At 30.1% G+C, this 13,801-nt stretch overlaps 1 protein-coding gene across 1 annotated transcript; it reads left to right on the top strand.

Annotated features, from left to right (window-relative positions):
- Positions 1-11,292: 11,292 nt before the first annotated feature.
- Positions 11,293-11,766, top strand: LOC148578440 (uncharacterized). The gene has a single exon (XM_088503045.1). It carries the CDS (start codon positions 11,293-11,295, stop codon positions 11,764-11,766), a length of 474 nt encoding a protein of 157 aa, XP_088359171.1.
- The last annotated feature ends 2,035 nt before the right edge of the window (positions 11,767-13,801 follow it).

Below are 13,801 nucleotides of genomic sequence, written 5' to 3'. Positions count from 1 at the left end.
ACCTGAAGAATAAAACGACCGCTCGGATAACTAAGGTGGTTGAGTTTCTTTCATTTTTTTCTTCTCCTTCCCATTTTTATTATGTTATGTTCCGGTTTCCTGCTACTTTGTTTTGTTTATTGCATGATCCTTTATTAGTAGATTCATAGGTTCTAGTTTAATTTTCTGTTAAGTGCTTTAATTCTGAAAGATGTCTCTTGTATTGCCCACTGAGCTTGAAATCAAAAAGAAAGAAGAACAGATGTAGTGCATGAGAACTTGAGTTTAATTTTTAGAGTAGTCTCATTTATTCAAATGTGGTGGTATTTTCTGTGACTCTGAATGCATGACATGAACAGTACATATTTTTCATAGTGAAGTTTATGAATGTTAAAATTGTTGGCTCTTGAAAGAATGATGAAAAAAAATGTTATTGATAATCTGAAAAATCATAAAATTGATTCTTGAAGCAAGAAAAAGCAGTGAAAAACACAAAACTTGTGAAAAAAATAAAATAAAGAAAAAAAATCAAGCAGAAAAAGCCAATAACCCTTTAAACTAAAAGGCAAAGGGTAAAAAGGATCCAAGACTTTGAGCATTAATGGATAGGAGGGCCCAAAGGAATAAAATCCTGGCCTAAGCGGCTAAATCAAGCTGTCCCTAACCATGTGCTTGTGGCGTGAAGGTGTCAAGTGAAAAGCTTGAGACTGAGCAGTTAAAGTCGTGATCCAAAGCAAAAAGAGTGTGCTTAAGAACTCTGGGCACCTCTAACTGGGGACTCTAGCAAAGCTGAGTCACAATCTGAAAAGGTTCACCCAGTTATGTGTTTGTGGCATTTATGTATCTGGTGGTAATACTAAAAACTAAAATGTTTAGGGTCACGGCCAAGACTCATAAAGTAGCTGTGTTCAAGAATCAACATACTGAACTAGGAGAATCAATAACACTATCTGAATTCTGAGTTCCTATGGATGCCAATCATTCTGAACTTCAAAGGATAAAGTGAGATGCCAAAACTATTCAGGATTGCAGTTGTAAACCCCACTATAAGAGGAGACATGGGCTTAATCGAACTCTCATTCTCATGTAAATTCACATCCTAAGCTTATATTAGTTATGGTTGCTTGAGGACAAGCAACGGTTTAAGTTTGGTGTTGTGATGCGTGAGCATCTTTCCTATCTTTTCCTAGTGAATTTGCATCTAATTTGTTGAGTTTAATAAAGAATTAATTATATTTTAGCCACTATGGATGCTACTTTGAATCTTTTGCAATTTTGTTTATTTTAGGTAGCATTCGGCGGAATTTGAGGGAGTTTCTGCAGCACAAGAATCAAAGGAGATGGCAGCAAGGAGCGACGCGTACGCGTGACTGACGCGTACGCGTGATTTTGGAGCTTTCCATGGCGACGCGTGCGCATGACCGACGCGTCCGCGTGACTCGCGAAAAAGACCATCGACGCGTACGCGTGACTGACGCGTACGCGTGACATGCGCCACGTGCAGAAAATGCAGAAAAACGCTGGGAGCAATTTCTGGGATGTTTTAACCCAGTTTTCAGCCCAGAAAATACAGATTAGAAGCTACAGAATGGACGAAATAAGTGGTCCCCATCCATCCATTGAAGACTTGATTATTTAAATTAATTCGAGTTTAAATTCAAATTTGAATTCTAGAAAAAGATATTATTTTAATTTTAAAAATTAGATTTTAAATTTATTAGGATTAGTTATAAAAGGGAGAAACTTTCCTTCCTTTAGGGAGGCCCCAGAGGGAGACTTCCAATCCCATTCCAAATTTACATTCTGTATTCCATAACATTCTACCATGAGCAACTAATCCTCCATTGTTAAGGTTAGGAGCTCTGTCTATTTGTATGGATTGATTTTATTATTTTTTTCTATTTTAATTTATGTATGGATTTATATTTAAGAATTGTTTTCGCTCTTTATTTTATGAATTTGGGTGGAACGAAAGTATGACCCTCTTTCTATTTGAGTTCTTGTAAAACTTGGAAAAGCTTTTTACTTGAACAACAGCTTGAAAACATATTCTCCTAAATTTTAATTATCTGGATTTAACGGGATACGTGACATATAATCCTTTTATTTTTGGGTAATTAAAGTTTTTATGGCATATAAACTGGAATTTGATCATGCAGCTTCTAATTGGAATTAATTGACCAAGGAATTGGCAGTTAATGAATTTTAGAGGAGACTAGGAAGGTCTAAGGAATTAAGGTCTAGTCACATATAGTTTGCCATAAATTAATCCTACATGATTAAAATAGTTAGTAAGAAAAGTGAATTCGGAAAAATAGATAACTCTGAAACCTTAACTGCTTTCTTAATATTTTACTCCCAACTTATTCACCTACCTGTCTTCAAACTCTTCTTTATTGTTTAACGCTTTTGAACTCTCAATTACTCTTTTCTGTTTGTCTAACTAAGTCTATCAAATACTATTGTTGTTTAATCCATCAATCCTCGTGGGATCGACCCTTACTCACGTAAGGTATTACTTGGTACGACCCGGTGCACTTGCCAGTAAGTTAGTCGGTTACAAATACCGCATCATTTCTCTCTGTCGCTCTCTTCAAGGTCAACAACACCTATTATCGTCACCTCCCTTCGACGTCGAGTCTGAGCTGTTGGCATCGCCGCCGCGAAGGACTACTCCGTCGTCGTCGCTGCTCGATTTGTTAGTGTCCGTCTCTCTCTTTGAGTTTTCTCTCTGTCTGAGGGTCAGAGCTCAACGTCCTTTCTCTCTGTCTCTCTCACGGTGATTTGTTATTTGTTTGCTGGATTCAAGATTTTGATTTATTTGTTATCTGTTCATGATTTATTTGTTTGCTGGATTCATGATTTTGATTTTTGATTTTCTGAGGTTATTTGTTCATAATTTATTTGTTTGCTGCTTCATGATTTTGGTTGCTGAATTATTTATTTGTTCATGGTTTTCTGAGGTTATTTTTTGTTTTTGATTTTTCTATTTTTGAATTATAAGAAATTATTTTTGAAAATTTTCTTGTTTTATATTTTTGTTGCTGATTGATGAAGATGGCTGATTACTCGTGAGAATTCAGGGGAGAATAATGTTGTTGCTGCCTCTGTGTTAATTGGAGAACTTGACTTATATGAACTTGTCACATGTTGGATTTGTGGAACAATTCCAATAAAGATTTTTCAACTTACATGCTTGGTTACTCTTGATCTTTCACTATCTTTCGACATGAATGGTTCAATGATTTGTTGTTACTGCCTCACCTCCAAGAATTGAGTATGTGGCACTTTGGATTGATGGGAACATTTTCTCCAGAGATCTTCCATATTGACATCCCAGTAACTCAAGACCTCCATGGTTTCTTTTTGGACTTTTCACTCAATGGATCTCTTCATACCATAATAGTAGGTCACACAAACTTCAGTGTGTTAAGTTTTTGGTTTCTATAATTGTTATGTAATTGGAATAATTGTTGATGGTTGATTTCAGTGAATCTGGGATAATAGTGTCCTGCTGTTTTACTTCTCTTAAATTTTAATGGATGATAGTTGATGGTATTTTGTTAAATTATCTGAAATAATTTTATTGATGATTGATGATTTTTTTAATTTTAAATTATATATTTAATTTTTAATAATTTTATTTAATATTTAATTAAACCGGTTGAACCCCGATTGAACCCTGATCGAACCATTAAACCAATGAACCAGTCACTCTACCGATTCTTTGACCGGTCCGATTCTCGCAACCTTGTCAGAACCAAAGTTTCTATTCTGAGGATTAATGAAAAAAAGTGAGTTGGTGGGTTGGTGAAGCACAAAGTTCAAGAAGTTGACCTAGGAAGAGGAACCCAGCAACATGCAAGGAGATAAAAGAAGATTTTTCATCATTCAGAACCAAAGAGAGATAACACAGTGTATTGAGGTTTAGTTCTGAGAAGAAGCTCTCTGAAGAAGTTCATCTACTTGGACAGTGCTTTCTTTCAAAGAAGCATTCCGCCGAAAATGAAGAACTGAATCAGAAACATGGAAATCTGGTTTATCACATAGCAAAGAGGTTGTTGAAGAGTCAATCTCTTTCATGTTTTACAGATTGTAATTTACTTTTCAATGTTTATCTTTCTGTAATTTCTTGAGTGAAAAGGCATATAGAGAGGTCTCAAGTAAAAGCCAATGAGTGGAAAGAGGCTGAGTGAAACACTTGAGAGAAAAGTTTAGAGTTATTTCAGATTTCTTTAGGTAAGTCTGTGTCTTGTTTCTTGTACTTGTAAGGTATCCCTTTTTTAGTTGGGTTAGCACTAAGAGTGAAGAGTTATGTATTAGCATAGCCAATGTCAAGTTAGGTTAGAACTTGAGTGTGAAAGAATTGTGTCAATCCTATGAAATTGGTGTATATAATACTTTAACTATAGTGGAAATTCCACCACTGTTGTGGTGGAGACTGGATGTAGGTTGCATAGCACAAGGCAACCGAACCAGGATACATGATGGTGTTAACTTTTCTCTTCTCTGCTCTGTCATGTTTTCTGATATTCATGAGACAAAATAAAATTGTCTCATAAATGTTTCGCTGTTGAGTTCAAACAGATTTAAAGAGCAAATCAGTTTTAAAGGGTTAAGTTTATTAACACAAAAGAAGGTCATAGATTCAACCCCCTTCTCTAATCCTTCTACAACCTTCATCATCATCATCATCATCATCATCATCATCATCATCATCATCATCATCATCAAGTAATATCAATATAAATGGGTCACCATTAAGGTAACAACTTGCCACTAATAAAATTATTGCATAATGAATAAGAATCAAAATTGTATCAATATAATTAAAATTAGTATAATTAAAATAATTAAAAATATTTTTGATTGATAATTAATTTAATAATATATTAAATATTAATTTTATATAATTATAACACAGATATTTTTCTAAATTAGTATAATAAAGATAAACAAAATCAAAAAATAAAAATTATAAAAATTATAACTAAAACACAAAAGAAAGATAGAGAACAAAAGTATAAAGTACATTATAATTTCACATATATAAAAAATAATAGAAAAAATTTTAAATTAAATTTGTTTATTTCATTTCTTCATTCATTATTTATTAAATAATTTAATATTTATTTTGTTCAAATCAAATTATTAATATAATTAATTATTTACTTAATATTATTCATCTTAGTGGTATAACTAAAATATATTAAAATGTCAAGGATAAAATTAAAATTAAATATTACAGATAAAATAAAAAAATTACATTTATTATCTTATAATTTTTTATAAATAAAAATTATATTTATGCTCCTTTAAAATGTATCACATTAACACCATAATATTTTTTATTAAAAATAAAAATTATGATAAATATCACATATATTTGTTAATTATATTATATAAAAATATTTTTTGAAGCGTATTACTTTTATTATATAAAAAATAACTTGAATAACTTTAAATATGATTATGATAGTTAATTAAACTTATATATTCTTTAATAATTTATCTCTAATAATGTATTTAATAATGGGGTAAATTTTTAATTAGCATCACAGAAAACACAAACAACAACGGTATATATTATCAATGCACTTAATGTAGGTTCCTTTATTTCAGCATTTCGAATTTGAGTTTAACTTCTCATAGTTCTCACTTCTCAGTCATTCGGTCATTCCATTAGATGCAGTTGATAACTATTAAATTCCTCGATTAACATTAGAGAAAAATATATTATTATATAATATAATTAATGAGTATATTTTGTTATTAAATAAACAAAGTTAAAATAGCAAAAGTGATAACAAGATTATTTTTATAATTTTATTTTGTCATTTTTATATATAGAAGATTAGAAAATAGTAAACTCCTAACTAAATTAGTTTGTATTTATTATATTTAATTTAAATAAGTAATAAATTATCTTATTTTAATTTATTTTTTAAATTATGTGATACTTAAATATTTAATCAAATTAATTAGTTGATATAATTAATTCATCATAATGAATTATATTTAATGAGTTAAAAGAAATAAATTAAGAAACACTCTCAGAAACATGCTATATCAGCTCCATCATTAAATGTAAAAATTCGATTTTTGTATAATAAAATAGATAATAATATAATAGACAGCGAGAAAGAGAAACATAAGCATTTTAGATCTTAGGTTGTTTCATTTGGATATTGTAATGTGGGTATCACACTATTTTATTTATTCTACTCTATAGATAATTTTGTAACTTTATTTCAATATCAATAAAATTTCAGTGCCCTTGAGTAATAAATTAAAATCCAAAATGAAGGTGAAAAAAAAAGTAAAGAGTATAAAATTATTGATTGAAATTGAATTCTATTTTTTGTTATTATAGTAGGTATTTTTATTCAATATATCAATATCATACAAAATTAATCATAAAAAATATAAAATATAAATAACTATACTAAATTAAGAGATAAAATTATATTTGTTATATCATTTTTACTTATAGTAGCACAATAGAATATTATCTACTCAACATAACTTAATATGCAAATTATGATTAAATATATTTTTATTTTAAAATATTCAAAATTAATCTTAATATAAATAAAACTAATTTAATATATTGAATAAATTAATAGAATAATATAAGTTAATTATTTTTTATCAAGTTCGTTGTTTTTTTACTACCTTTAAATAACAACTTTCTTTTTAATTTAACCATCAAATAAAATTAGCGGTGTTAGTCTATACCATTAAAAAAATTAACACTATGTAATTACATTTGTACATATAACATGTTTCTAAATTTTCATATGCAAAACTTAAGATCTTGTATTTTTTTTATGCTATAAATAAGCATTGTTCCGTTGTTACTTATAATAATCCGTATTGATTTAAAAGCTTGAAAATTTTTGTAGTATTAATTTTATATTTAATATTAAAACATGACAATTTACTATGTTATTTTATTATTAATGTATTTAATATTACATTATAAAATATAAAAATTGAAGTGATTATTATATAGTTTAGATGGATTTAGACTAAATATAAAAATATAAAATAGAATTGTATTATTATATTTTAGTAATTTTAATTAGTTAATAATATAAAATAAGATAGAAATGACTATTTATAATTGAATAGTTTTGGTAGATTAGATTAAAAAAAAAATAAAAAATTCTAAATAAAAAGCCAAACCAACTTTAATATTAAATACATTAATACGATTTTAATTTTATATAATAGTTAGATAAAAGATTAGTAAAAGCAAATGAAAGGATGACTTTAATTAGTATTCAATAAAATATTCATTTAGAATTAAAAAAAAAGTAAAACTATGATATTATTAAAAATATTAGATTTTTATGTTTAAAAAATTAAAAATAATAAATTTTTATGTTTAAAAAATTACATTTAAATAAAATATTTGTAAAATATAAAATTTAGAGTAACATATCTTCATGGACATTAATCGTTAATCAATTATGAACTAACATAAAATTATAATACAATTTATTTACATAAAAAATCAACAATTAATATTAATAAATAAAAAAAATCATCTAAACACTTTGATTAAAAGTATGAGTGATTAATTATTATTCATTATTAATAATATTTTGATCATAACAAAAAGTAAAAATATAATTATATCTAGATTTAGATTTTAGAAGAATTAACGTTATAAGTAACAAATTATCTATTTTATTATGCATATTATAAATTAGTGAATTAAACTAACTGATATAATGAATTATAATTAATTGATATAAATTATAATAAATTGTGTGATATTTAAAAAAAAATAAAATGAATAAGAAGAAAATAAAAAAAGTAGAAGAGATAGAAGACTACAATAAAATAAATTGAGTGCGAGATTTTTTTTTAAATTTCATATCACATTCGTTTCAATAATAATAAATAAAAATACATCAACTTGATAATTAAAAAAATAATGAGATAAAATCATAACACAATTCTAAAGTAAAAGCTTAAATTAGACCATAATAGGGGTGCACATGGGCCGGGTGAAGCCGGGTTTGATGTGACCCAGACCCGATCCGAAATATATACCGGGTCTATTTATTAGACCCGAACCCGACCCTAGACCCGATGAAACCAATACACTTTCGGGCCACAATTATACCGGGTGAAAACCGGGTCGTTAATATTACATTACGTTGATACCTTCTTGTAAGCTAGCATGTAAAAATATCCAAATTTCTAAGACTCCAACCATTATTTAACATGGTAAAATTCACTTAGAAAAATATAACAAGAACCAACCCTTCTTTAAAATTAAAGCATAACCACAATCAATACTAAAGCAAAACCACAATCAATACTAATATTGTCTAATAATACCAAATATTTAAATCAATACAAATAACACAATATTATGCATTAGTCTAAAGTCTTATGCATTCTAAACATAAAACATTAACTTATAGTCCTATAATGACTAATAAAACAAAATATTAAGGTTTACAATACTTAAATTCCACATAAGAATAGTCATGATCCATCACTAATAACACAAAATATTAATTGTGTATGATGACCGGACCACCGGGCCGACTTCGGGTGACCCAAGCTATGGCCCGGACCAGACCTGAAATAATGATCGGGTCTATTTTTAAGACCCTTACCCGGTCCTAAACCGGATGAAATCACACCAAATTAGCCCCTAAAGTGTTCGGGACCGGACCGGACCTTCGGGCCGGGCCGGGTCTGTGCACCCCTAGACCATAATATCATTGTACAACACAAATTAAAAGTAATTTTAAACTACAATATACCACACAAATAGGTAAATGACTTGAGTAAGTTCAAATACGGAACTTTTTTTATTTATACATACATGATAACACTATGGTCTATGAATGTTTCATGACTAACATATCATATAAATTTCCGAATTATGAGCACTTGTTAATGGGAGTTAGAGGGTGTGGTGGTTTGTGTCCACAATGGTTGCCTTCTTACGATGACACCTTGTAGGAAGAAAAAGAATTGTTGTAAAAACTACGCAAAAGAGTAATTGGTAAACAAATGATATTTTCTTCTAGTATATATGGTCTTTTATAGTAGTAAAATAAAAATAGAAAGAATAAAAATTTTTATTTTTATATTAGGAATAGAATTTGATATATTTATCCTAATAAAATTAAATAATTAATTAGTTATAATTCATGTATTTAAATAAATAAAATAAAAATACTTTTAAAAATTAATCAAATCAATTAATTGATACAAATAATTAGTATAATTGATTTTATTTGATTTATTGAATTCAAAAAAATAAATTAGGAAATAGTCGATTGAATTAATTAGTTGATATAATTAATTTATTATAATTGATTGGATTTAATGAATTAAAAAAATAAATAGAAAAACATAAGAGACAATAATTTACTTAACTAAATTAATCTGTATTTATTGTATTTAATCAAAATAAGTAACAAATCCTCTATGCCATATAAATTAATGAATTAAAATAATCGATATAATAAATTATAATTAATTGATTGATATAAATTATAATAAATTATGTGATATTTAAATATATAATCAAATCAATTAGTTAATATAGTTAGTTTATCGTAATAACTTGTATTTAATGAGTTAAAAGAAATAAATTGAAAAATACTCTAAAAAACATGTCACGTCAACTCCATCATTAAGTACAGAAACCTGATTTTTATATAATAGAATAGATAGATACATTAAATATTAGTTTTATATAGTTATAATAAAGTTATTTTCTTAAATTAGTATAATTATGCATTATTCATTAAATACTAATTGTAATATTGTAATATAATTATAATAAAGATATTTTTCTAAAATAAATTTATTTAGAGAAATATAAAGTGGTTATTAATAACCGGTGCCATTATCATATAATTATCATATCATATTATTATTATTATTATTATTATTATTATTATTATTATTATTATTAAAATACATAAAAATATTTTCGATTGATAATTGATAAGTAATTTAATAATGTATTGAATATTGATTTTATATAATTATAATAAAAATATTTTTTTAAATTAGTATAATTATATATTATTATTTAAATATAAATTATAATATAATTATAACAAAAATATTTTTTTAAAATAAATTTAGAAAAAAAATAATGCATTTATTTGTTGGAAAAATGAATTCAGGAAGAATTGATATCTCATTTTTATTAGTGAGACGAAAACTAATTTTAATATATTAAGTAGAAGTTGATGATAGATGATGTATGAAGTATAATTGATTGAATTGAATGAAGAATGATTTGGTTGGCCTTCGAGAAGAAGCTAAATTCCCGGAACTTTTTGAAGGAGGATAATTGTCAGTTTGTCATGTCCTGTGATGCATTAGTACGAAGAGTGATCAATGATCATAATGTGTTTTATTTATTTGTGACATTTTATTCGACGATAATAACGATGCTATGCTTTGTCGTTGTTCCATTTCAAGATGTCAAAAGTGGGTCTGTTTCCTTTTGGTCCATCAGGCCCACAATATATAATATCACAACCCAGTTACTGCTAAGCTTCCATGACTGAAGGAAATGTCAACATCCTGACCAAAAACAGAAAGAAGGAAATGTCAACACAAAAAAAAAAAAAGGAAAAAATGTTTTCCAATCAGACCCAAAAAATATTAAAAAGAAAGTCTTCAAGATGTTAAGGTAACACAATTACACCAACCGAGACTTTATTGAGCTTTTTGGACCTAGATCAGTATAGTAGTATTGGAGAAGGCTTATTAGAGCCTTTTCGGGAGTGATATGGATTATGGATCCTTAGCTATGAATAAAGTCTTAGGCCTATTGCCCCTCGGACCTAGATAGAAACACTACTATTGTTGAATATTTTCTGATATTATTCAATCTTATCTATTCTATTGTCTAATGAGCATACAAGGGATTTGTAAATCCCATTCTCTTGAAGTATTGTTTAGGTGCAAAACGAAAAATAATACCTTGATTGTGTCGGGAATTTGTAGGAAGTTGGGTTTCTTGAACTTTTTTTGTGTGGATCCTAGGGGATCGACATGAGGTTTGGTGTTGGCATGAAAGGACGAATCAGATATTACAGTTCGACATCAAGAAGAATTTATGATTCAATTCTCATGGACTGACCGCAGACTCCAAAAACAATGGGAGGTGGTGGCTGTTCATCTTCATTGTGAGGAAAATCGGAGGAAGGAGCAGTTTGGCAAAATTTTGGAGATTATTCACCGCTCAGGTCAATATTCTATAGTGATAGGAGATTTTAATGCCATCTCAGAATACCACGAGAAAGATGGGGTCGTATGAAGATAAGAAGCTCTATTGAGGCTTTCAATAATTTCATTAATGAAGGTGAGTTGGTGGACTTGGGGTATATTGGAAGCAAATTTACTTGGAGCAATAAACAATTTGGTGAGAATTTTGTTAGAGAAAGGCTGGATAGATGTTTGACCTCAACACATTTGAGGTTAGAGTACCCGAAAGCAACAATCACCCACTTGGAGGATACTGGTTCAGATCATCGTCAACTTCTATTATATTCGAACAGCGAAGAAAGCAGGAATAAGAGGAGATTTCGGTTCCAAGAGAGGTGGTGTGACAGCGAGGATGTATCAAACACTGTGAAAGAGGCATGGCAGACCCAAATAAATGGATCTCCTATGTACAAACTATTTTGCAAACTGAAAAAATGTCGCCATATGCTTGTGGAGTGGCAGAAAAGCAGCAGAAGCAACTCGAAGACACTCATTACTGATATTAAAAACAAGCTGGAATAGGAGAATGAGAAAGGGAATGGCGCGGATAAGAGACAGATTCATAATCTAGAGGGTGATCTAACAGATGCGTACGAGAAGGAAGAGCGGTATTGGCGGGAGAAGTCAAGGGTTCAATGGCTGAAATGGGGGACCAAAATACAAAATTTTTTCATGCAAAATTTCAGAATAGAGCCAGAAAAAACAAGATTCAAAAGCTGTTAGATGACTCGGGTAACTACAAATCCGATCAGGAAGAAATAGCTCAGATTGCACAACAGTACTTCATCGAACTCTTCTCAACTTCTAACCCAAGTTCAGCCATGGAGAGTATAGAGGACATGGAGGTAATGGTCGATGTCACGACTAACAGAAGACTAGTGCGGAGAGTCACAGAAGAAGAGGTTAAAACAGCAACCTTTTCCATTAATCCTTTTTCGGCCCCGGGTGATGACGGATTCACGGGTAAATTCTTTCAACATTACTAGAGGATCATCAAAAGTGATATAACAGAGGCAGCCATGAGTTTCTTTGCAGGAGGAAAGATGTTGCGAAGTTTTAACCACACGCATATTTGTTTGATACTAAAGGTTCAACAAGCAGAAAATATGGTTCAAATTAGACCCATTAGTTTGAGTAATGTTTTCTATAAAATCATCTCAAAGATACTGGTTCACAGGATGCAAGGAGTATTGAATAAGGTAATTAGTGAGAATCAGAGCGCATTCATCAAAGAAATGCTGATTAGTGACAATACCCTAATAGCTCATGAGCTCATGCATTTTTTGAAGAATAACATTTGTGGTGATCACGAGGTGGCAGTGAAGCTTGACATGAGCAAAGCCTATGATAGAGTCGAATGGAGTTTTGTATGGGAGGTCATGGCAAAGCTAAGTTTTTTGTGAACAATGGATTGATTGGATGAAAGAGTGTGTCACTACTGTATCCTACTCTGTTATTGTGGAAGGACAACCTCATGGTTACTTTAAACCATGCAGGGGATTGCGTCAAGTCGATCCTCTCTCCCCCTATCTATTTCTTATTTGCGCAGAAGGTTTATCCTATCTGCTCCACAGAGGAGAACAGAGGCTCAAGATCTCAGGATTGAGGATCAATAGCAGATGCCCTACAGTTAGCCATCTACTTTTTGCAGACGATTCTATACTCTTCTGTGAAGCGAATGGAGAGGTTTGTCAGAGACTACTTCAGGTATTGAACACCTACGAACACCTTAGTGGGCAGCAGATTAACTTTCATAAATCCTCCACCTTCTTCAGTAAGAATACCCCCCTCATATAAGAGATGAATTAGCCCATATTTTACAAATTCCACATGTAGGGAACCAGAACAAATATCTAGGGCTGCCAGCAATAATTAACAGATCCAAGAGGAGTACGTTTAATTATATTAAAGACAAAGTGAAACACAGGCTACAGAACTGGAAACGATCATTACTCTCGGTCAGTGGAAGGGAAGTTCTTATCAAAGCAGTTGCGACAGCTATTCCTCTCTACACTCTGAGCTGCTTCCCAGACTCCCTAATTGATGATATCCAAAGAAAACTTATGAATTTCTGGTGGGGTCAAAGGGGAACCGAGCGAAAACAGTGGTGGATTAAATGGGATATAATTTGCAGAGACAAGAAGCAAGGGGGGTTAGGCATCAAGGATCTTAAAGCTTTCAACTTAGTTATGTTAGCCAAGAAAAGTTGGAGAATAGCAACTAAACAGGAATCATTAGTTAGCAAGATATACAAAGGCCGTTACTTTAAATATTCATCTTTTCTTAAAGCAGACGCTGGATCAAGCCCCTCTTGGGCTTGGAGAAGTTTATTGGAGGGAAGGAAAGTGATTGAAAAAGGCTTAATGTGGCAGATAAGGAGAGGAGGTTCAGTCAAAATTTTTGAAGACCCTTGGATTAGGAATTTCAAGCCTATCTTAGTCTACCAACAACAGAATGTAACCTCAGATATTATATGGGTGAACCAACTACTTAAACAAAACAGAACATGGGATGCACAATTAATTCAGTCCATCTTTAATCCAGATATTGTAGCAAG

This window comes from Arachis ipaensis, chromosome B1 (genome assembly GCF_059453495.1).
Source record: "Arachis ipaensis isolate K30076 ecotype BB chromosome B1, ASM5945349v1, whole genome shotgun sequence".
Lineage (NCBI taxonomy): Eukaryota > Viridiplantae > Streptophyta > Magnoliopsida > Fabales > Fabaceae > Arachis > Arachis ipaensis.
The sequence above is the reverse complement of the archived record's forward strand: the minus strand, read 5'-3'. Positions and strand labels throughout refer to the sequence as shown.